General features: G+C 41.9%; 2 protein-coding genes across 5 annotated transcripts; one reads left to right on the top strand and one right to left on the bottom strand.

The window, feature by feature from the left end:
- Window positions 1–5,084: 5,084 nt before the first annotated feature.
- On the bottom strand, window positions 5,085–11,087 carry LOC149309686 (corrinoid adenosyltransferase MMAB-like). Of its 3 annotated transcripts, XM_089531307.1 has the most exons (9): window positions 10,913–11,087; window positions 9,291–9,355; window positions 8,986–9,079; window positions 8,828–8,885; window positions 8,485–8,557; window positions 7,695–7,792; window positions 7,475–7,539; window positions 6,997–7,056; window positions 5,085–6,861 (listed from the first exon to the last, which is right to left on the bottom strand). In XM_089531307.1, exons 1-9 carry the CDS (start codon window positions 11,020–11,022, stop codon window positions 6,774–6,776), a joined length of 711 nt encoding a protein of 236 aa, XP_089387433.1. In that variant the 5' UTR covers window positions 11,023–11,087; the 3' UTR covers window positions 5,085–6,773. The 3 variants fall into 3 exon arrangements, with proteins under 3 accessions (XP_089387433.1, XP_089387434.1, XP_089387435.1); XM_089531308.1 differs by lacking the exon at window positions 7,475–7,539; XM_089531309.1 differs by lacking the exon at window positions 8,986–9,079 and having other exon boundaries at window positions 10,913–11,029.
- Window positions 11,088–14,752: 3,665 nt separating this feature from the next.
- On the top strand, window positions 14,753–23,715 carry LOC149309685 (gamma-glutamylcyclotransferase-like). 2 transcript variants are annotated; one of them, XM_089532844.1, is made up of 5 exons: window positions 14,753–14,895; window positions 17,059–17,242; window positions 17,725–17,870; window positions 21,910–22,045; window positions 23,529–23,715. In XM_089532844.1, exons 2-5 carry the CDS (start codon window positions 17,075–17,077, stop codon window positions 23,673–23,675), a joined length of 597 nt encoding a protein of 198 aa, XP_089388970.1. In that variant the 5' UTR covers window positions 14,753–14,895; window positions 17,059–17,074; the 3' UTR covers window positions 23,676–23,715. The 2 variants fall into 2 exon arrangements, with proteins under 2 accessions (XP_089388970.1, XP_089388971.1); XM_089532845.1 differs by having other exon boundaries at window positions 14,753–15,038.
- Window positions 23,716–23,909: the final 194 nt, after the last annotated feature.

Here is a 23,909-nt window from a genome sequence, read left to right as displayed (position 1 = left end):
AAGGAAGAGTCACTAGGAACCACACTGCAAACATAGGATGGCTAAAGGAGTGCACCAAGGAACTCCAAAAGAAAATCAATATGTGCTTTATAGACTATAGCAAAGTCTTTGGCTGCATCAATCATGAAAAGCTATAGAATGCTCTCTGCTGAGAAATCTATACTCAAGACAACAGGCCACTGTCAAAACAGAATATGGAGAAATGGAATGGCTCCCAATAAGCAAAAGGCAGGGCTCCAGGGTCCACTCATCCTGGCATCCTTCTGAGGCAGGGCTCCAGGGTCTCCACCCAAAACTTTGGGATGTAAAACATTGTGTCTCCTTAGTTTGGAGAACAATGCCACTCTTGCCTCCAGCACCATCCTGTGAATTTCATGCCTAGGTCCTGGAAATTCTTCAACTGCCACTGGATGCTATTTAATGTTCCCATTTAAATATATATATCAGTGAGAAAGACAGAAGCTGAAACATCTAATACTTTATAAAGAAAATAATACCTGTCTTCAATCATTTTATTAAATATCATTTTATTAAATATATAGGTAAGGTTGCATATTTTCACTATACTTGTTCAGCTTTTATGCAGAAAATATCCTATGAAGAGCAGGGCTAGACCCAGAAGAAGAAGATAGGAGGAAGGAACATCAGCAATCTAAATCTAGATATGCGGATGACACAATATTAATAGCAGAAAGCATCACAGACTTGGAACAATTCCTGAGGAGGGTCAAGGAAGAAAGTGCAGTCAGGCTTGCTGCTGAACATAAAGAAAACAAAAATAATGACCAGAGAGGACCTACATAAATTCAAATTAGACAATGAGGAAAATGAAAATAGTTAAAGAATTCCTGTACCTTGGACTGAACATTGATCAGAACAGAGACTGAAGTCAAGAAATAGGAAGATCAGGAATGAGAAGGGCTGTCATGAAAGAGCTAGAGAAGATCCTAATGGGTAAATGTATACAACCAAGCACTGAAGTCAGAACAGTCCAAGCCATAGTATCTCCAATCACTATGTATAGATGTGAAAACTGGACTGTGAAAAAAGCAGATAAAAAGAAAATAAATTCATTTGAGTTGTGGTGTTGGAGAACAATGCTGAGGCTGTGGACAGCCAAAAAGATAAACAAATGGGTACTTGAGTGAATCAGGCCAGAAATAACCGTGGAGGCCAAGATGATTAAATTGAGGCTGTCATACTTTGGTCACATCATGAGAAGGCACGACTCATTGGAAAATACAATAATTAAATTATGGCATAAAGATTTAAATATATTTATTTGGCAAGGAAAGAAACCAAAGGTTAAACTGAAAATCTTAGAAGACTGAAAAGAAAGAGGAGGTTTAGGAGTACCAAATTTGAAGCTATGCTATGAAGCATGTTGCCTTGGTTAAAAGATAGGGTGTCTCTGGAAAACAGCAGACTGTTAGAAATAGAGGGAGAAGGATTGTATTTTGGTTGGCACTGTTAGGGGCAAAACAGGCCACCTCTTCCAAAGGCAGATTGGGGCCGGGGCAACCGCATGCTGCGGCCCCAATCCACCTTGAAGCCAGCCGTCATTTTAGGTTCTCCATCTCACTGCCCAAACCCCTTGCCAGGGTTGGAGTCTGCAGTGGAGTGCATTTGGTCAACGACAGAGGGATCTCCCTCCTCCAATTGCACCTCAGTTCTCTGGTCTTTTACGTTCTTCAGTTTGGCTAAAGTAAAATATTCTCCAGACATGCCTGCTGGGCCTTCTTCTTTAATGCTGGAGTTGGACTTATTTGTCTCACAGCACAGCTTCTTGAACTGTCACTCCCTGCCTGGCTTTTTTCAGCAGAAAAGGTTAGAAAGATGAAAGGACAGAGCAAAGGCTAAAGAACATGGTTGTTTTTCTAGGCAGTTGCCAAGGAGGAGAAAACAGACTATAAATATATTAAAATAAATAATGTCTTTAAGACAAAGTAAAGGAATAAGCAACAAAAAAAAAAAGGAGGAAAGACTGAGGGACGGTGGGTTTTTCTCTCTCTGGTGGTGGCTCCCTTCAGGTCTGTTTCCTGCCTATTTGAGCAATGAAAGGGAATCAACCCATGATAGGATGTTTTCACCTCCATCGCTGGAGAATTATCTTTACAGATAGGATTTGCTATGATCTTTCCTACATAAACTAAGGGTCAGAGCGCTGAATTATCTCAAGAGTCTCCTGTTACCTTCGTAAAACTCACAGAAAATGAGTTAGGTCCAAGAACAAGAAAGTCCATTTGCATTCAGTCTGAAAAGGTCTTTTCATTTATTAAGACCAGGATACCCAGAATATTAATCAGCTGATCAGTGACACAGCAGAAGAAATGGTGTGTTATTTGGAATCAAATGGACAAAAATGGGAGAAGATGAAAGAGGCCTGATGAACATCCTGGGGGTATAAGTAGAGGGTGAAGACAGAAGGCACCGCCTTAGACCGGCCCTTCAGGACCATAAGGCTTCAACAAAGAAGGATCAGAGCTCCTCTTGAGACTTGTACAGTTGATGCACCCAGAACCACAAGGCCATTCTCTACCAATTGAGTCATGTGGGAAGAGGAAGTCTATAAAATGCCTGACCCTGTACTATTTATGGCTTTATAAGCCAGATCAACCAGGACTTTGAACTGTGCTCAGAACAGAAGCCTAGAAGAATTTGAGTTACATGTAGTGATGTAGTGGAAGGAGGACTCATAATATTGAAACACCAAGACTTTTTGAATAGTGAAGACAATGAAGTCATTTGTCATACTCTCCTGCTTGTTCCCTATGAATTGATACACACACACACACACTCTCTTTGGGTGGATTAATCTTGAGCTGGTAGTTAAAACAAAGGATGGGTTCCACACTTCTGAACCCTAGCATATAATGGCAGCATCATCAAGGTGACCTCCCATCCACATAGGGCTGCCATAATGATGCACACGCTGCCCAGCGTCCGTACATCACTGGCAGAAAGTAACATCATGGTGGCGACCTTTCCCCTTAATGGCACTGCCATGATGCTATTTTTTTTCTGCATGCGCATCGTTGCTGCGCCATTTGGTTGCTGTGGCAACGATGCAGCACAAAGAGGAGCGGTGTTTCACCATCCGTCTGTCGAGGGTCATAGTCCATAGAACAGCCTGCAATTTTTACTTTCCTGTAAGGCCAGGCTATGCAGGCTATTCTAATAAATTTCAACCCATACTACTACAACATTGATGATATGATCAGTGAAGCAAACTTCAGAAATAAGCATGGGTAAACACAGCAGCAAGACAATTAAAGACATCTCTGCAGAACACATCTGTTATTGTTTTGAGCCTTAAATTTGGATTGGATTTTCTTGGTAAGATTTATTCAGAGGAGGTTTGCTACTGCATTCCTCTAAGCCAGAGAAAGTGACTTGCCTAAGGAACAGATTACAGCAATCAAATTAGGATGTCTGTTCAAGGCCTGTAGTCCAAATGGGTGGACTTACTTAGCTGGGAGTAAATCCCACAGAATGCATTGGGACTAACTTCTGAATAGACATACTATGGATTGTGTTATAAATTATGTTTCCCTTCATGAAGTAGCAGAAGTGTCAAAAATTAAAAGGCTGTAATAATCTAAGTATTAGCAAATTAATTTTGAACTGGGAGGCATTCCTCTCCTCAATTTCTGAAATAGAGCATGATAAAATTATCACTTGCATGTGGATGTTGGCTTCGTAAGATAACAGGTGTTTGTTGCAGCTGACAATTTGGCTAACTGTCCATGCATGAAGACTTTCTCTTAATTGGACATATGATTATTTTTAAACAAAAATCTTCTCATTGCTAATTGCTAATTGCTCCTCTCTGCTTGGAAAAATGTCATTCTGTAAAGCTGTTCTCAAAAAGTTGATATGATGGCAATGTAAATTGCTGGTGCCAGAATTTAATCCTATTTGCAATGAGAATAAATTGAGTACAAATTAATGAAGAGAGAGTAATGATTAACACTGGTGTATACAATAATGTGTGAAATAATGTACAGAGCAACTTTCTAGAAGTAGCTAGCTGCCAAGTTAAATCTGCAATGTTCAGCAAACATATGTATACAAAGGAACACTTTTAATATTCCTTACTTATATTCTGGTTCAAAACTGGCTTCTGCAGGGATCTGCAAATAAGGGATCAGTCATTCGCTGGCCTTCAATAGGTCACAGAAATGTTTTAGATTTAGAGCTTTATAAATATACTCCAAACAAACTTAGAATCTTGCTTTGGAAAAACATACTTTGAATACCTCGGCTCATTTGGAGCTAAACACCTTCGTTATAAAGAGATGTCTTTTGTTCTTGTCAACCTACTTTTCTTTCTTTTTGCTACCACAACAGCAGATTCAACAGAGATTATGTGGGTCTCAAAAGTCAAAAGATCTGCACATTTCCAACCCTCCTTTAAGCAACAGATCTCAAAGTGTGCAAAATTCCTGTTCATTTGATTTGTGAAGAATAACCATAGGGTCACACAGCACTGACACAGTAACCAAAAATCAGTTTCCCATGTGTTAATATCAACACTTTCTTTTCTATGTTATTTACCTAATACTATCCATATGTGTACCTCAACAACTTCTTTTGCTGTGTTTTCCTAATCATTTGAATTTGACATAGTACATAAAACCATCAAGCTGTCTGCGGGGTCATTCCCAGTTATTGCTGAACCAGTTTCTGTGACCGAATCCAGAAATAGGTTCAGGAATAAGCGTGGTTCCCACTATGTTTACACCAGAACAAGAGGAGAGGCGCAAAGGTAGTGGGAAAGCCCGGCCATGTCCCCTGTCACCTGCCTCTCTTACCTCTCCTTACCTGAGCCATTGGCTTCTCCTCGGTCTTTTGTATCCTCCTTTGGCTTCACTGTGGGCTTCTTCCATGCAGCGACCTCTTTAAGCTTTCCCACTCAGCGACCTTCTTCCTCCGTTCCCAGCCTCCTCGGGACCGAGGAAAGAGGTCACAGGGAGGCCAAGGAAGCCTTGTGACCTCTTTCCCTAGGTTCCCTGGCTGCGGGGAGGCCAGGAACAGAGGAAGAAGGTCGCCAAGCGGGGAAGCTTGGGAAGGTGGTTGCCAAGGAGAAGAAACCCACAGGAAACTGAAGGAGGACACAGAAGGCTGAGGAAAAGCCAGAGGCCTAGGTAAGGAGAGGCAAGGAAGGCAGGGAGGTCCAGAGCATCACCAACAATACTAGCTAAAGACCTGCCATTATGATGGGGATGTGGTGCCTGATGTACTGCAAAGACTCCTGGAGAATGACACGACATTTCCTGCCCCCTTAAGAGAACTGATGCCAGCATAGGCCAAGGCTATCAAGCATCAAAGGCGGGAGTAGGTCTTGTGGTCATAGAAACAGCACTATCAGATACCATGCCTCTCCTAAAGGATCAAACTCATAAAACAAATGCAAATCTCCAAGCTGGGGGCAAACATCCTCCCAGCCCTGGTGATCATGCTATTCTCAGCCACCGAGAACCCAGCTGCTCCTATGTGCACAGTCCCATTCTCAGTTCTGTATGCCAAGCACCACAGAATGGTGAGAAGCAATGCATACTCGGGATCTTTGTGCCCTGCTCCCAAAATGCCAGACAAGGTGGCAACCACAATCCCCTTTCAACCCACAAGGGCATCTGCCTGCCACACAGCTGTAATTTTTAAACAGCGATAACCTCCTCAGTGACTAGGCTGCCAAGCTTCTCATGCAGCAGACATGAGGCAGAGCACAGCATATAACCTTAGAGAACAGAACAGAAGAGTAATTAAAGAAGAAATTGTCGCAGACCAAGGCACAAGAAATTTAAGTAGAACTGGGCATTTTACTCCTACTAATAGTAATAATTGTATTAAGACTTTTGAAATGCAAATTGAGTCTCTATCTGGAATGCCAAAATACTGTACTCCAAAATGCAAAATTGCCCACATGGATGGCTGATATATAGTTGCAACTTGCACAAAATTATTTAAAATATTGTGTAAAAACATTACCTTCAAGTTATGCGCACAAGTTGTATATGGAACAAACATGATTTCTGTGTTTCTACTTGGGTCCCATCTTCAAGATCTCATTTTAAGCAGATGCAATTATTCCAATTTATTCCCAAATATTCCAAATATTATCCAGAGGGATGGCTGAGAGATAGTGACACCTTTGCATTCTGATGGCTCAAGGTACACAAAAGTATTTAAAATATTCTGTATAAAATTACCTTCAGGCTATATTATGTATAGGCTGCATATGAAACTTAAATGAATTTTGTGTTTAGATTTGGTTCCATCTCCTAAGTGTCTTATTATGTAGAAGGACCCCCGTGAAAGTGGAAAAAAACCGCTATTTTTTTACCTGAGAGAACACCTCTCTAGGAATCTCTAGGACCTCCAGCACTACTCCAGCACTACTCACCGTCTGCCAGAGGACCATAGAATTGCACTGGAGGACATACAAAGGCCTAGAGAAGTGTTCTCTCTAGGTCCTCCAGTGCAACTTTTCATGAACACTGACCACAGAGTTGTGCTGGAGGACCTAGAAATGCCTAAAGAAGTGTTCTCTCTAGGTCCTCCAGCAAAATCTTTGGTGGATGTTGACCAGAGTTGTGCTGGAGGACCTATAAATGCCTAGAGAGAACATATCCAGAGTCAGTATTCATTTTGCCCCCAGACTGAATATATATTCAATATTTTGAATACTGTGCAAATTAATTCTGGTGCATGTATTGCTAGCATCATAGATTTAGGTTCTTTCAAACCCCCTCCACCTCAAAATTCATATTTTACAGTTCTGTCCGTATATATATCAGCTCTTTCTTTCCTTCGCGGTGGGCAGCGTAGCGGGCCAAAACGAACAGGAAGTCGCTCAGCCTGGGGGGGAAAAAGGGAAATATAACTCATACAGCCACCATTTTGAGAGGGATCGTAGAGGAAAATGGCTTCCAATCGCCATATTGTAAAGGATTGTGGGTTTTTTTCTGGGGCTGAGAGAGTGTGACCTCTTACCTGTTGAGATATTTGGCCACATTGGCATCTGCTTCCCCGGCTTTCACCAAAGGAACAACGCTGTGCGAAGGAGGAACAAAGAGAGGCACACGTAACTCGCACCCAAGGCAGTCATACATAACATTTCAGCTGATTTGAGCCCATTAGAAGCCATTTTGAGAGGGATTGTAGAGGACATTTTGAGAGAGTTCATAGAGGGAAATGGCTTCTAGTGGTCATTTTGAGAGGAACTGTAGAGGACAATGGCTTATAGTCACCAATTCGAGAGGGACTGAAAAGGAAATGGCTCTCAGTCGCCATTTTAAGGATGTGAAAAGGAAAATGGCTCCCAGTGGCCACTTTGGGAGGGACATGAAAAAGAAAATAGCTTCCAGATGCCATTTTGAGAGGGTCTGTAGAAGAAAATAGAGGTATATGGGGTAATACTGGTGTGCAAGTGTGTGTGTGTTCACAGACTTTTGTCACACCTGTCACTCACCGCCGCTCAGCCCTGCGACAGACGGCCCTGGAGAGGTGGAGCGCAGCGCTCGTTTTGCCCCCGGACTGAAATAGCACCAAAATGCGAAACGTGACAAGTTAGGAACACTGGAAGTGGCACACATGTCGAACCAGCAAACCTTGGCCCAACTAAGCTAGTATTGTCAACTTGAGAGAGTATGACCCAGTGGGAGAATCACACCCAGGACTAGCATGCTTACAGGCAAAATGAACGATTGCAACGGTGGAAGGAGGTCGGTGTATCTGTCAATCCAGGATTCCAGCTCCAGGATCGGCTTCTCGTCGAACCAAGTTCGTTCTGTGGAGGAGGAGAAACGTAGTTTAAGTTAACTAGGATTGAATCTAAGAAAGAATCAGGTTCAAGAAATGCCCAGAGCACCTCTGAGCATGTGTAGAGTGCTTTTGTATGGATGCATTGATTTATGGACTGTGCAGAGCTAAGCAAGTTGGAGCACGATAGAAATAAGTAGAATGGAAATGGTAACAATAATTAATTAATAATAATAATAACACTAATAATAATAATAAAGATTTATAGACTGTGCAAAGATAAGCAGGTTGGAACACGATAGAAATAGGTAGAATGGAAATGGTAATAGTAATAATAATAAATTATTAATAAGAATTTAAAATACTAAAATAATTTAAAATAATATACATAGAGAGAGACGGGGCAAAAGTAAGCAAGATAAAGCATGCCAGAAATAGATAGAATAGAAATGGTAATAATAATAATAATAATAATAATAATAATAATTTAAAATAATAATAACAAATGTTTGTGTGTGTGTGTATAGCTAAAGATGTTAGAGCATGATAGAAAAAGGTAAATGGGAAATGTTAAATACCACGAAATTGTTTCAAAGCCAAACAAATGTTTAGAAAATATAAAACACACATCTGAATAAGAATTTGTTTCACCGTTAAAAGATTACAACATGGCGGTTCTCAAATACATACAATATTCTTAATTATTTACTAATTATTTACTCAAGTGAGACTCTCTGGCTGAGGAGACAGGCGTTGCGACGTTGGCGCCAGCATCTTGAAGCATGCGCTGGACCTGCAGAGAGGAAGCAAAAGGAGCCATATTTGTAACCTATATGGAGGCTTATGTTTAAATCCTAGAGTTGGAAGGGACTACAAAGGTCATATAGTCCAGCCCACCTTCTGCCATGCAGGGATACATAGGATCCTAGAGTTAGAAGGGACTGTTAAATAGTCAAATAGTCCAATCCTCTTCTGCCACACAGGAATACATAGAATCCTAGAGTTGGAGGGGACTACTAAGGGTGATAGAGTCCAACCTCCTTCTGCAAACACAAACACGCACCTTGTGGAGTTCTTCCACAAAGGAGTGGCCCCCTTCTGATCCAAATTCAGCGCTCAACCTGGAACAAAAAAAGCAAAGGAGTCACACACTCTCAGCCCCACATGTGGACAAATTTTGGAAAATTTCAGGCTTTCGGATAGGGGTTTTTTGGACTTTACCCAACGGCTGAACTAAGTTCATCCAGAGTCCCCAAAGCGTCGAAGACCTGGTCATCCTTGGGCCTCCGTTCTCCAGTAAATGTGCTGGAAAATCCTTTTAAAAAACATTATTATTATTAGGATTATTATTATGTTTCTGTCCTACTATTTCCCCCAGATTACCTAGAAATAATTCAGTTTTGACGCCATTTTAACTGCCACGCCTAAGGAATTCTGGGATTTGTAGTTTGGGAAATACTTAGCCTTCTATTTCAGAGACAGCTATTCAATTATTATTATTACTATTATTAAGTAAATATTAGTACCTTTGTCTCCCGTTTTGGTGTAAATCTTGGGGATTTTGGCTGTCTTCCTGCGCTTGGAGTCTTGGCTGCAAGGGAAGAAAAGATGGAAAATTGTTAAGTTGTTAAACGGTTTTTGAAACATCACAACTCTTTTTAAAATTTTGTTTTAATTTTCCATATTGAAACCGTGCACAATTTGTCCGGTCAAGTATATTCACATTCCGATTTGCATTTTAGGTAATTAATGTTTTGCATAGTGTATATATGTGTGTGTGTATTTATACACATATGCAGTTGGTCCACCACATTTGCGGTTTTGGCTTTTGTGAACTTGATTATTCCTGGATTTGTTTAATATGTTCTCTCTAGGAATATCTAGCGCCAACTCTACTGTCAACGTCCCCCAGAAGTCACTAGAGGACCTAGAAAGCCCTAGAGAAAACACTTCTCTAGGCATTTGTAGGTCCTGCAATGCAATTCTATGGTCGACGTCCAACAGATGTTGGCAACTGGCAGATGTTGACCATAGAGTTGTGCTGGATGACCGAGAGATTCCTAGAGAGAACACCTTCCTTGGCATTTATAGGTCCTCCAATGCAATTCTATGGGGAAGGTTTGGCAGATGTTGGCAACTGACAGATGTTGACCATAGAGTTATGCAGGAGGACACAGAAAGTCCTAGAGACCTGTGCTCTCAGAGTAAAACAAATAGTATTTGCATTTTTTCCACTTTCACTGGGGTCCTATGGCCCTAACCATAATTATACATATAACACTATATATGTGTGTGTGTGTGTATTACATTATATAATATATTGTTGATATAAAGATAATATATATAATATAATAAATATAATATATAATATAGTATAATATAATCAATATAATTTATAATATGTAATGATGTATCATATTGTTTTTATGTGTAATATATATTATAACCCTAACCCTAGTTATATATTATACATAATATTAGAGTATAATATAATATACTTTATATTAATATATATTATAATATATATTTTATGATTATTATTAATTATTACTTAATCATTATTATAATATATATTTAATATAATATTAATTATATAATAATATATCATGTGATATTTATATTATATTATGTATAACTATGGTTAGGGGTATAATATTATATATAATATTAACATATAATGTATATAATATATAATATAAATTATATAATGTATAATATATTTCATATAATGTATTATATATTATATATATATAAAGCATATATGTATCACATTATATATATATATATATATATATATATATATATGAAGAATATACAAAAAAGTTTATAAAAGTTTATCTTATATATTCTTTTATAATCTTTTTCTGTTCTTTAATCCCTGCATCAGATTGACTTTCTTCACACCGATGTGAACCAAGTTTTGCAACCCACTATTATTATTATTATTATTATTATTATTAATTATATTTATATCTCATACTTCAAAAAAGAAATTGTGACCCAAAGCAACTTAAAAAACTGAATTAAAACAGTGCAACATTAAATCTTTACTCATTAGAATAAAAATGCAAATAAAAACAGGCAAAATCATTTTGCAGAGACCCTTTTTGGGGGGTATCTGTACTCTGTACATGCTCAGAGGACCCACCTGGGTGGCTCTCCTTGCTCTGGGCCTCCCACTAGGGACCTCCTGGCCCCCCATCCGGCGACCACGAACCTCCTCAGGTAGCTCCGACCCCAAAACCCCACAGCAGCCATTTTGAGAAGGAAAAAGGAAAGGCGAAAGCGCGTCCACTGACAAAGTTTGTCCCTTCGCGGCAGCCGTCTCTTTATCCTCCTCTTCCCGCTGCCGTCGCCCAGTCGCTCGTGATTCGGCGAGAGTAAAAGGAGGCGTGGCCCGCGGCGCCTCACGCTGCTTCTCCAGTGTTGTGATTGGTCGGGAGTGGAGTGGGCTGGGCGCGCTTGTATGCAAATATCATGCTTCTCCAGTGTTGTGATTGGTCGGGAGTGGAGTGGGCTGACCATGCTTACATAGATTGCTGAGGCTGGCCCCGCCTCTGTGCAAATATGCTTTTATGGCCATCTGTCATTGGAGATGCTTTGATTGAGAGTTCCTGCATGGCAGAAAGGGGTTGGACTGGATGATTCTATGATTATTATTTATTTATTTATAAATTATTTGTTATAAATAATTAATAATAAATAATAATATAAATAAATTATATTATTATTTATTATAATTATAATAAATAATTTATTGATAATTTATTAATATTATAATATAATTTATTATTATTTATAACTATTTAATAAATAATATAAATATATGGTTTATAATAATAAATGATTTATTTGTAGCCCGCCCAATCCCAAGGAATCCGGGTGGGTTGTTACAGCAATAAAAATACATAGAGAATACAATGAAATTCAACATTAGTCCCTTCCCTACCCTCCATCCCGATACTAAAATTAGAATTATATATTTATAAATAAAATATAAACAATTAATAATGAACAAAGGCGCGTACTGCCAGGGAAATGGGTCAAGGATAGCAGCAGTATAAATGCCTCAGTACCACCTTCTTGACAATAACTGGCCGAAACTAACATTGGCCATAGAATGGAGAAAAGCAGCGAGCGGAGGCTCAAGGGCGGGGACATGCAAATTTTGGACCAATGGGAGGGGAGGAGAGCCCTGAAGTCTTTCCTGGGCCCCAGAGTGCCCCTGCAGGCAAGGCTGTGAAGGCAGGGAGGGTTTGGGTTGGGATCCGTGGAGAGGGCCCTGGGTGAAAGGGGCTGCCAGGGCCGGAGGGGAGCAGAGGTGGAGGCAGGCAGAGGGGGGGCTGGGGTCAGGCCAAGGTCTCACCGTGACCTGGAAGGCCTTCCCAAGGAGAGGGGTCTGTGGGCGGAGAACTACTTAAGCATCCATTGTTAGGCTGCATTTTTTATAATAGGAATAGTGGAGACTCTAAGTCTATTAATTGTTACAGGCTGTTCCTGTCAGGACAAAACTAATTTAGGGCTTTGGAATAGGCCTTCTTTCTCCGCCTTTTTGTATCTTGTTGTAAGAAGAAGGCAGCAGAGCAATGGCCCTTTTCTCCTTTTTCTCCTTTTCTGGTTTCCTTCGCTCCTCTTGAGGCAGCCTTGATGCCTCTGTGGATGATGGGTGCAACAGTCGCTCTGCCATGCGCAGGAGGCCCTTAGGAAGACCTAGGGCTCATTTCTACCTACATTTAATAAACCGGTTTGGGATTCACCTTCCCTCCTTCCATCTTTCCCACCATGAAAGCAGATATTAGCATTCTCCCCTTGAGCGCGCGCGCGTGTGTGTGTGTATATATGTATATATACATATGTGTGTATACACACACACACATATATATATATATATATATAGTGTTCCTGAGCTGGGCTTCCCAGGTGACGCACAAGTGGCATTGCTCCCTCCTTCCCGATTCCAGCGATTACAAGGGGAGAATGCAAACATCTGCTTTCATGGTGGGAAAGATGGAAGGAGGGAAGGCTAAATGTAAGTAGAAATGAGCCCTAGGTCTTCCTAAGGGCCTCCTGCGCATGGAAGAGTGACTGTTGCACCCATCATCCACAGAGGCATCCTCCCCTTTCTCTTTTGCTCTGAGAAAAGCTGCTGCAAAGTCCATCATTGCCCAAGGCTCCCTCAAGGAGAAAGCAGGAAAGGAGGCTGCAGTGCTGGAGCCATTGCTCTGCTGCCTTTTTCTTGCAACAAGATGCAAAAAGGCTGGGAAAATTGGCTTATTCCAAGGAGGGAAAATACAGCCTAAGAACGGAAGCTTAATTACCTATCCGCCCAGAGACCTCTCTCCTTGGGACGGCCTTCCAGGTCACAGTGAGACCTTGGCCTGACCCCAGCCCTCCCTCTGCCTGCCTCGACCTCCGCTACCCCTCCGGCCCTAGCAGCCCCCTTCGCCCACGGCCCTCTCCACGGACCCCGACCCAAACCCTCCCTGCCCTGGGGCCCAGGAAAGACTTCAGGGCTCTCCTCCCATCTCATTGGCCCAAAATTTGCATGTCACCGCCCTTGACCCCACCCACTAGTCTTCTGAGCCTCAGCTCGCTGCTTTTCTCCATTCTATGGCTGCGCCTGGGACCCTCCTTTAAACTGCAAATCCCAGAATGCAACAGGAGAAGGCAGCCAGAACCATTGTGTGGAATAGGTGGACTATAAGAGTGTAGCGCGCATGGTAATCTCTGTGGCCGGCCCCTCCTCAGGGGGAGGAGAAAGGGGCGGGGACTGTTAGGGAGGGAGCGCCAGAGAGAGAGCGCCAGCCAATGAGCGAGCAAGAGAGAGAAGGGGCGGGGCCTTGTTACCAACCTTGAGGAAGGCAGGAACGCCCTAGAGAGACAGCGCCAGCCAATGAGCGAGCGCGCGCGGCAGAAGGGGCGGGGACTTGTTACCCACGAACGATAAGGAAGGAGGGAGCGCGAGTTAAAAAGGCGCTGCACTGGAGAAATAACCCGGTTTGGAAGCGCTTTCAGGCTTTGTCTCACTCTCTGCTATGGAATTCTGGGAGTTGAAGTTTGTTGTCATTACAGCACACACAAAGATCAAGTCCCTTCAGACCTGATAAAAATCATTTCTGAGGATATATGTACATGGAGTTCTGCAGATCTAAAAGCGTTGTTGTTGGGTGCCTTCAAGTTGTTTGTGGTTTATGGCAAACCTAAGGCAACCCTGTCTGGGCCATATTTCTTCAGAGGAGGTTTGCCATTGCCTTCCTCTGAGGGTGACTGGTTTGTGATGGTTTAAAGTGGAGGTCACCATTAAACCAGGAGCAGAGCTGTAGTAGTTGTTGTTGTTGTTGTTGTGTACCTTCCAGTGGTTTCCAACTGAGGCTACTCTATCAGGGGGGTTTCTTGGCAAGTTTCATCAGAGGGGGCTTGCCATTGCCATCCTCTGAGACTGAGACCAGAGTCCCTCCTTTTCCAGGACATGTCCTCCATTTCAACCTTCTGTCCAGGAAGAATTCCAAAGCGTCCTCCATTTTGAGCATGGCTAAGCATGAATGTATATGAATGGGACAATTAATGGGGTGTATTTTAATCGTATGTTATGTTTTATTTAATGTTGTGAGCCGCCTTGACCCTATGGGAAAGGCAGCATATAAATAAAACTTTATTATTATTATTATTATATGTAGGCCATTCAAGAAAAATGTAGGGCACTGCAAAATAATAGCAAGTATATTTCTATTCCAAATAAAGGCTAAAAACACTCATAGAAGTGCATGCTTCTTTGTCCTGCGCAGGACGGAGGACATTTTGGGATTTCCCTTTGGCTGAAGTGTAGGACGCGTCCGGGAAAAGGAGGACGCAGGGAGCGCAAAGGAGAGAAAGGCAAAACAATCAGCCTGCTGCCTGCGTGAGCTAAGAACTCTCGGCTGCGCCTGCGCAAGACTTTCTTCACAGCCAAAAGGGGGAAAGGAGTGGAGGCTCTAGTCTGGATCCTTTCAGCCAATCAGAAGCGGCGGCAGCGCGAGCCCTGGCTCTCTCAGCCAATGGGGTGGCTCCGCTGAGAGTGTTGCGGGCAGTGCTCTGCGAAAGAGGAGGTCACTAGAGGGACGTCTGAAGTGAGGAAGGAAGACCCTGCCTCAGGTCTGAGGGAAGGAGGAGAGGGGTCGTTTGGGGCCCAGAAGAAGGGCCAGGACCCCGGGGGAGAAGGCAGGGAAGTGGGCTCTGGCCTGGCAAAGGGGCTTCTCTGGGGCAAGGAGACCAGCAGGCATCCTCCTTTTCTCAGGGTATGTCTTACATTTGCAGCCTTCTGCCCAGGAGGAATTCCAAAGGGTCCTCCATTTTGAGCAGGACTAAGAAGCATAAATCACATTTATGTTGATGTTTTCAGCTTTTATTTTGTAATGTCCTCCGCTTTTCTTGCAGGTCCTACATTTTGCTGTGCCTTATCCTCCTTTGCGGTAAGGGTCTGGGGGAGAGAATGGTCTGTATCTGGGGAAGTCATGGACAAGGTGGCCAGATGTCCTCACTGTAAAGGAGGACGAGGCTACACCATGGAGCACGTTCAAGACAAAATGGAGGACATGACGACATGTAAAAGCTAAAAACACTCACATAAAATTAAATTCGTGTTTTTAGTCACGCTCAGAAGGAAATGTGGGACCTGTCCTGGAAAAAAAGGATGTCATGGAGAACCAAAAAAGCCCTCAAAACCAAGGGCATGGGGCAGAGAGGAAATATGCCATAGATCCTTTCAGTCAAAGTGCATAGGTTTGGATTATGCGCGTGCCCCATGCGCAGTCAGAAGCAGCACTGATAGAATAAGGGTCTGCAGATTCAGGGGTGTAAAAAGTGAGCTATTGAGATCTTGTACAGATCAGACCAGGACTCTCCTTGGAAGCAAAGAGGATCAAGCTGAGACTGTTGTACTTTGGCCACATAATGAGAAAGCACTAGAAAAAACAACAATGCTAGGAATGATAGAAGGCAGAAGAAAGAGAGGAAGGCCTCCTCAAACCAGATGGATAGACTCAATCTATGGGCAAGGGCTTGCAGGATCTGGGCAGGGCAGTGGAGGACAGGGATTCTTGGAGATGTCTTATCCACATGGGAGGGCAGCTAACAACAACAAAATGCTACTGATATGTGTATGTATATCACATTTTCTGAGGCATCCAATAAACCTTAGGAACAGAACAACAGCTGGCCCTCCACATTTGCACATTTCACTTTAGTGGTTTTGGTTATTTGCGGCCAAAGTTCGATATGTTCTCTTTAGGAATCTCTAGGTCCTCCGGCGCAGCTCTTCCAGAAGTTGACCATAGGGTTGTGTTGCAGAACCTAGACGTTTCTAGAGAAAACACTTCTCTAGGCATTTGTAAGTCCTCCAGCATGATTCTATGATCAACATCTGGCAGATGTTGACAGCAGGGTTGCATTGGATTGCCTGGAGATTCTTAGAGGTGATCGCAGGTAAAGAGAATAATGCTTTTTTAAATTATATGTGGTTTTCCCACATTCACAGGGGTCCTTTACCCCAAACACTAGCGAATGCGGGACTACTGTATTGCTCTTATGTCTTCTAGTATCAAATGCAACCTCAACTCTGGACAGGATACAGTTCCAGAACAAATATTCCACCCTTAAGATTAAGAGCTTCTTTGAACCTAGCGTTCCACCCAAGGCCACCTAGTTCTGAAAATTCCCAGCTCTGTTTCTCTATTCAGTCGTCTGGCTGCTGCATTTAGGATTACTTGAAGCTTCCGAACTTAGTACAAGGGTAGCCCCAAGTAGACCGCATTACATAAATTTAAACGAGAGGTTACCAGTGCATGTACTACTGCTTCAAGGTCCTTTTGGACTTCCTTCTCCATGAACTGTTTTTGTAAGAGGAATTCTGCAAGTAGGTTGTTGCTTTCAGTGTAGAAGTACCTTATAAATAATTTTTGGCAAATGATTGGCCAGAATATCTCCAAACTGTATGCAGATGTGGTGCTTTACGTTGACCATGCTCCTAAAACCTAGCCACATAAAAAGGCAGAAAATCAGCCAAAGTAGTTCAGCATCACTTAAACAGTGTTTTTGAACTCAGTAGTGTAGGTTGTCATTTGGAAATTGCCCCCCTCCTCATTTGCACCATCTGCCCCTGCTGCAGAGAACACTACAACAATAGGGAAATAAAATATATTATTTTTCCTTCATAGATTCTGGGTGGGAGTAAATGCTGTGCTACATAAGGTTATCAGCTCCGTTCTATCTTACTTTCTAAATCCATTACTAATAAACACTGCTGTTTTCTTTGAATAGGGCTCCTTTCTAACAGATGGACAATTTACAGAGCTGTGCCTACACCGGACTGGGTAGAGATTTGGATGTCCAAAACTGCCTAAATGGAACCTTCCTGTATTTTGCCTACGGTAGTAACTTGTTGCGGGAGAGGCTAATGCTAGGAAACCCATCTGTGGTTTTTCTCACACTGGCACATCTTCTGGTTGGTATTGATTTAATTAACTTCTTTTAGATATGCTAAAGACATCTGTTGTGCTAAGCTGGGACTCTTGCATGTAGCAGATGTGTTGTACAACCTTTTGCTTCAATTGCATTTTCTTCTGCAGATTCTTTTTTACAAGGAAAGCCATTAACAAAGTGTAGCCTTTTCCATTTGATACTTGAGCATCAGTACCTCTGAAAAAGTTTGCTGTGATGTAAATATTAAAATATGGGGCTTGCATGAATCTTGGAATTATGGTTCATCTCAGCTTGAAGTCTGTTTCTTTTCATGCTCCTAGTTCATTTCCCCCCCTATTTCATGTTTGTCTGTAAATTGAATTTTAAATTAGACATATGGTTGAAGAATAACATTTCTTCCACCAGTTTTGTGGTTTTAACAAACACGTTTTTAAATTAATTGCTTGGCATTAAAGCTAGAAATGTATGCATTGAGATTAATCACTTTCCTCTTTTAATACATAGGATTATAAAATTGCTTTTGGCTCTTATAAAGGCATACCAAGTTCATCTTGGCATGGAAGTACAGCGACTATTGTTTATTCCCCTGGTGATGAAGTGTGGGGAGTAATATGGAAAATGAACACTACTGATTTATGTTCCCTTGACAAGTGAGTGACCGTTTTGCAACTTTTTCTCAGTTTACTGAGGAGCTATCAGGATTTTGTTCTGAAAGTTTCATTATATGGTATCAACATTTTGCCAAAGCCATTACCAAAGTGAAAATCAAGCTCTTTCTGTGTAATGATCTTGTTGTGTGCCTTCAATTTCTGACTTCACTTCTGACTTACAGCAACCCTAAGGTGAACCTGCCATGGATTTTTTGTTTTTGTTTTTTGGCAAGTTTTGTTCGGTGTGGAGACTGTCGTTGCCTTCCTCTGAGGCTGAGAGTGTGACTCATCCAAGGCCACCCAGCAGGTTTCCATGACCGAGCAGGGATTTAAAATCTGATTTTAGAGTCCTAGTCCAAAATCCACACCAATACGCCACACAGGTTCTCTGTATAATATGAGACGATAGTGTTAATACATTATACTAAATTGATAAAGTAGAGGTTTTATGATGTTTTAACAAATCTTATCACTATGTCAATCTCCAGAGCCCACAATTTCTCTTCTTATTGTTGATACAACTGCTTCATTGGCATTCTGTGTTTATAACAGAGCTTCATTTAATCAGAACTGGGCTTCATCTTTTGATTCTGACTGTTAGAGGAGCTGACACAGAACAAGAAATTAGGAGAAATAGGAGGAAGTTTACCCTTCTAACAAATATGCAGCCTAATGCAATGATTACTTAGATATAAATTCTACTGATAAACTGGAGTATCTATAGAGGGAGTTTTACATCACCTAAGTTGCAATTCTACACATCTAAAAGGCTTCTGGTTGGAGGACTCTCATCCAGATTAGAATTTGTTGTTTTTTGCACTAGGAGATTTTGGGAGATACAGTCCAAAAATAATGTTTCTAAGGTCTTGTCCAAACCATTCATAGGCTGGTAGCCATTGTGCCTTCTCCAATCAAATCAGAGGTCAGGGAATTAGAAAACAAAAAAGACAATAGGAACAACTTTTGAAAAGGGTTCCTCACATTGCAGGAATTTAATTTTGCCATCCTGTCTTGGCACAATGTTAGTGCATTCTTTGTACTACTAATATTGCCAGTATGTACTGTAGTGGCAATCAGAACAGATCTCCTCCTCATTGTAAATTGAAGGCAAGAGAAATATTTTTTTAAAAAAAATTACATATGAAAGAGACGGAGAGCGAAAGAATGGGACAGGTTTTTGAAGCATGCAGTTGGACCCAAAATGTCTAGCTGAAGGGGGGAAATAAAGATTACGCTGTTGGGAAAAATGAGAGGGGAAATATAATCAGGTTACGTATATGCACTTACTAAAAGCTGACACACATGGCAAAGAAGAGATGTAGCACATCTCATATAGCAGGGAGAGTGCATGTGTTTATCACATTTAAAGCAAATTGTCTAAAGCAGGTTAAAACAAGCATTCCTTCCTTTCTTCGTCATCAGGCCTTGTAAATACTCTTTCAGCACTCCTCAGGCCTGTCTTGCACCCTCTGTTCTGTCTTCTTCAGCCAATGCAGAACAGCTGGTGTGAAGTCCAGGTCAGATAGTGGTAGCAGCTCAGGTTTGATGAGTTTTAGGTCCTAAACACACTGCAGAAATAATCCAGTCTGTGATTGCTTTAACTGCCGTGGCTCGGTGCTAGAGAATCCTGGGAATTGTAGTTCATTGTGGCACCAGGGTGCTCTGACAGAAGGCTAAATGTTTCACAAAACTACAGTTCCCAGAATTTCTTAGTATTGAGCCAGGGCAGTTAAAGCGGTCTCAAACTGGATTATTTCTGCAGTGTGTTTTGGACCATAGTTATTGAATTCAGTGAGGGTTTGTTACTGTGTCCCTGCTGGACAGTGCCAAACTACTGACTCCTGTGGAGGAACTGAGATGGGTGTAAGCAAAAACAAAAGCATGCTTTGTGTCTGGCTTTTTTCAAAGATGAGGTTCTCTCACAGAGCATTTGTACAGTGGAAAAATCTGTTTAATAAACCCCACTATTACGACTTGGATAATTTTGCTTAGCGCATTGAGTGTTGGACTATCACTCTGGAGACTAGAGTTTGATTCCTGGCTCTGCTGTGAAACTGACTTGAGCAAGTCATATGCTCTCAGGGGAAGGCAGTGGCAAACCTCCTTTAAACAAATATTGCCAAGAAACCCCCATGATAGGTGTGCCTTATGGTTGCCATAAATCGGAAACAACTTGAAAGCACACAACAACAATTTTTGCAAATGCTGTCGGAGAGCTTACTGCATATTCTGAGAATTCTCCAAGGGCATGTACACATAATTTGACAGATCTTGAGAAGCAACCTTGAGGTGTAAGCCAGCAGACAATTTGGTATTTGCTTACCTGGGCAAGAAAAACACTTGAAAGGAAGTGAAAAGATCTTGAGGAGGTGGCTGTTCTTCCTTCTAGGCAAGTGTGATGCTGTTAATGGCCATTTTCTTCTGACTTGCTTCTTGAAGAAACTAGCTCTGTAGATCTACTCAGTTGTGTGTGTATTTTTCTCTTTAGCTTGGATTAATAATAATAATAATAATAGGTTTTATTTATATACCGCCCAATCACTGGGAATCCGAGCGGTTTACAATAGAGGGGATAACCGACAGTTCCCTGCCCACAGGCTTACAATCTAAAAGACACGACACAAAAGGAGAAGGGAATGGTGAGGGGGGAGGGAATCAGGTCCAGCATTCTTCTCTCCCTCTGAGGCCTGGACCAAGGCAGATGGACTGGAGGGAGGGCTCTTCTTCTTCAGGCTAGCCCCTGATGGAACTGGGCCAGCCTTCTCTCTCCCTCAGAGGCCGAAAGATGACAGTTAGGGAGGGAGGAGCCTCTTTCTTCAGGCCAGCCCCTGATGGAACTGGGCCAGCCTTCTCTCTCCCTCAGAGGCCGAAAGATGACAGTTAGGGAGGGAGGAGCCTCTTTCTTCAGGCCAGCCCCTGATGGTACTGGGCCAGCCTTCTCTCTCCCTCAGGCCGAAAGATGACAGTTAGGGAGGGAGGAGCCTCTTTCTTCAGGCCAGCCCCTGATGGAACTGGGCCAACCTTCTCTCTCCCTCAGAGGCCGAAAGATGACAGTTAGGGAGGGAGGAGCCTCTTTCTTCAGGCCAGCCCCTGATGGAACTCGGCCAGCCTTCTCTCTCCCTCAGAGGCCGAAAGATGACAGTTAGGGAGGGAGGAGCCTCTTTCTTCAGGCTAGCCCGATGGTACTGGGCCAGCCTTCTCTCCCCCTCAGAGGCCGGACGATGACAGTTAGGGAGGGAGGAGCCTCTTTCTTCAGGCTAGCCCGATGGTACTGGGCCAGCCTTCTCTCTCCCTCAGAGGCCGAAAGATGACAGTTAGGGAGGGAGGAGCCTCTTTCTTCAGGCTAGCCCGATGGTACTGGGCCAGCCTTCTCTCTCCCTCAGAGGCCGAAAGATGACAGTTAGGGAGGAGGAGCCTCTTTCTTCAGGCTAGCCCGATGGTACTGGGCCAGCCTTCTCTCTCCCTCAGAGGCCGAAAGATGACAGTTAGGGAGGGAGGAGCCTCTTTCTTCAGGCTAGCCCGATGGTACTGGGCCAGCCTTCTCTCTCCCTCAGAGGCCGAAAGATGACAGTATTATAATATTATGTGTGATACAATTTTTAGATGGTGTGTGATACATGTTTTTAGACAACATTAGCTATGCAGAAATTATGCTGATCCTGATGCCATTCAAATGGGAGGCTAGGGAATTAGCAGGACCATTATGTGACATAGACCTAATATGGCCTGACTAATGAGCAGTTATCTAGGAACGCTTTGTAAAATCCGACATCATTTTTTAACTCGTTTCATTTAGTACTGAGTTTTGGCAACCTGCAGCTCAGAAAGCTCTTAATGTGAAAGTAGGCATAGCTTCACAAAAATGAACATTGCCAACATTCTGAATTTCAAGAACTTTTTCAAGGTATTGAAAAAGGATAGTACTCTCTTTTTTATGATCCAGTATTTTATGGTGCCTTGCTTTTTTAAAAAAAGCCTCTTTAAGAAGTAAACTGTTAAACTAATTTGATTTGAAAAAGTATATCTTATTCTATTTCAGACAAGAGGGAGTTGAAAATGGTATTTACATCCCGATAGAAGTTAGTGTTCATTCTCAAGAAGGGAAAGTATTTAAGTGTCGAAGTTACCAAATGGATAATTATGTCGATGGGCTTCCTTCTCCACATTACAAAAAGGTAAAAGTTTTGCGTGTTTGTGTTTGGTTGTGATTCTAATGAGATTATGATGAGGGGCCTGAGTCCTTAACCTATAACAAGATTATAACACTATATAAATTAGTGAAAAAGAAATGAGTTAGGCATGCTGAGTTAGACAAACACTTGTAATGTGTCCAGCTAGTGGCTTGCCTGTAGCCTCTTCCCTTTGATATCATGAATGTAGACAGATGGCTCATCTGAAAACTTGTATTTCTAACAGGATTCTCAACCTAGCTTTCATTATACTTCTGCCTTCCCTGGTCCTATACCACCGTGGACTGATTTTGTGGTCCCCTTTGCATAAGAGGACTAGTTTAAGAACCTTCTTGGCTTGAACCTACGTCCAGCATATGTCGTGAGCCCTTGTGTAGGGTCTATCTTTAATTTATATCTTTGTCCAGTAATTTGCTGATAAGTGCTTTGTGTGTATTAAGCAGCACAGCCTCGGTAGGAGTTTGACATAAGGCTTACTAGGAGGGTCTCCTGTCCATGTGGTTGGGGGAAACTAGGAAGAGGGTGCACAATATTTGGGACCTGTTGGTTCCTGTAACTCCTTCCTGCTTACAGGAAGTATTATTATTGCCAACGGTTCAATAAATGGTGAGTCTTCACACCATCACAGTCTTGAGCAGGATCCAGTCTGAAATGAAGAAAACAAAAGCGTAGTAGCCTCTCTTTTCCCTTCTCTATATTGTTGGCTTTCTACCCAGGTGCTTAGAGGTGTGGAAGCTGCACTCAAGCACTTCTGGAGGCAGATATTAATACACTCTGTATGTGTTTGAAACCGATAGCCTGCAAGATCTATTAAAGCTCCAAACTTCAGTAGTGTTCCTGTTTGTCTAGAATAGATAGGTAGACACCTAATTGAACATACAGTCTGCAGCATAGTAGTAGTTTGCAGGTACTGCATGATTCCAAGACTGAATAACTTACTATATTTCCTGATTAATACATTTAAATTATCTCAGTTTTACAGATTGTTGAAGAAAAAAACATTAAAAAACAGAGCTATGTACAAAATGATGAAAGCAGTTCCACTCTTATAGTGGGGCTTTCTTGCCTCCTTGTGCTCATTTTAAAGCCTCTCTTATGGTTTGAGGGCCCTCAGGAAATGCCTGGGATGTGGTACAGGACATTACATTGGGAACAGAGAATTAGCAGAAACAGTCAGAAACAGCTTCTAAAAAGCTTTTCCTAAGAATCCTATGCTCGACTATTGTGGGAATCCAGCATTAATGTGTAAAAGATGGCTTGTGCATAACATGGCAATGGTGTGAATGGCCAGAGCTTACAGCACAGAGAACATTATGTATTGTCTTCTCCACTGAGCCAGTTCATACAATCTACTGTCAGACATCCAACATCCAGAAATCAACTGTAATGTATTCATCCTGTTTTCACTTATTTTTATATGTAAGTAAAAGCATGGCATTTTAAATCCTCACTGTTTTTGTTCTTATAGGTCATCTGTATGGGTGCCAAGCAGAGTGGTTTGCCAACGGACTATCAGAAGAAATTGGACTCTATAAAGACAAACAATTATGAAGGACCTGTACCACTGTTTGATGAAATTGAATCTGCTCTCAATGCATCTGAGGCAACAGAATAATAATAATAAAAATATTTTAGAATGTTTTTGTTTCTCTTGATCATTTTCTCTGAGTAATTTTTTTTTTAATGGAACAGTTATTTTTAAGAATGAGGACAAAATTACCCCCGTTTGTTCTTTTATATTCCTGATATTCCTTTACAAAATGTATTGTCTTTATTCAACAGTTGGCTTCTGTCTCTGCCTCCACAATTTATACAACAAAACCAAAGTGGTAATAGCTCATACATTTTG

Source organism: Sceloporus occidentalis, unplaced genomic scaffold (assembly GCF_023333645.1).
Source record: "Sceloporus occidentalis isolate IW3139 unplaced genomic scaffold, rSceOcc1.0.p SCAF_7, whole genome shotgun sequence".
Lineage (NCBI taxonomy): Eukaryota > Metazoa > Chordata > Lepidosauria > Squamata > Phrynosomatidae > Sceloporus > Sceloporus occidentalis.
Note: the sequence above shows the minus strand (reverse complement) of the source record. Positions and strands in the feature narration are given on the sequence as shown.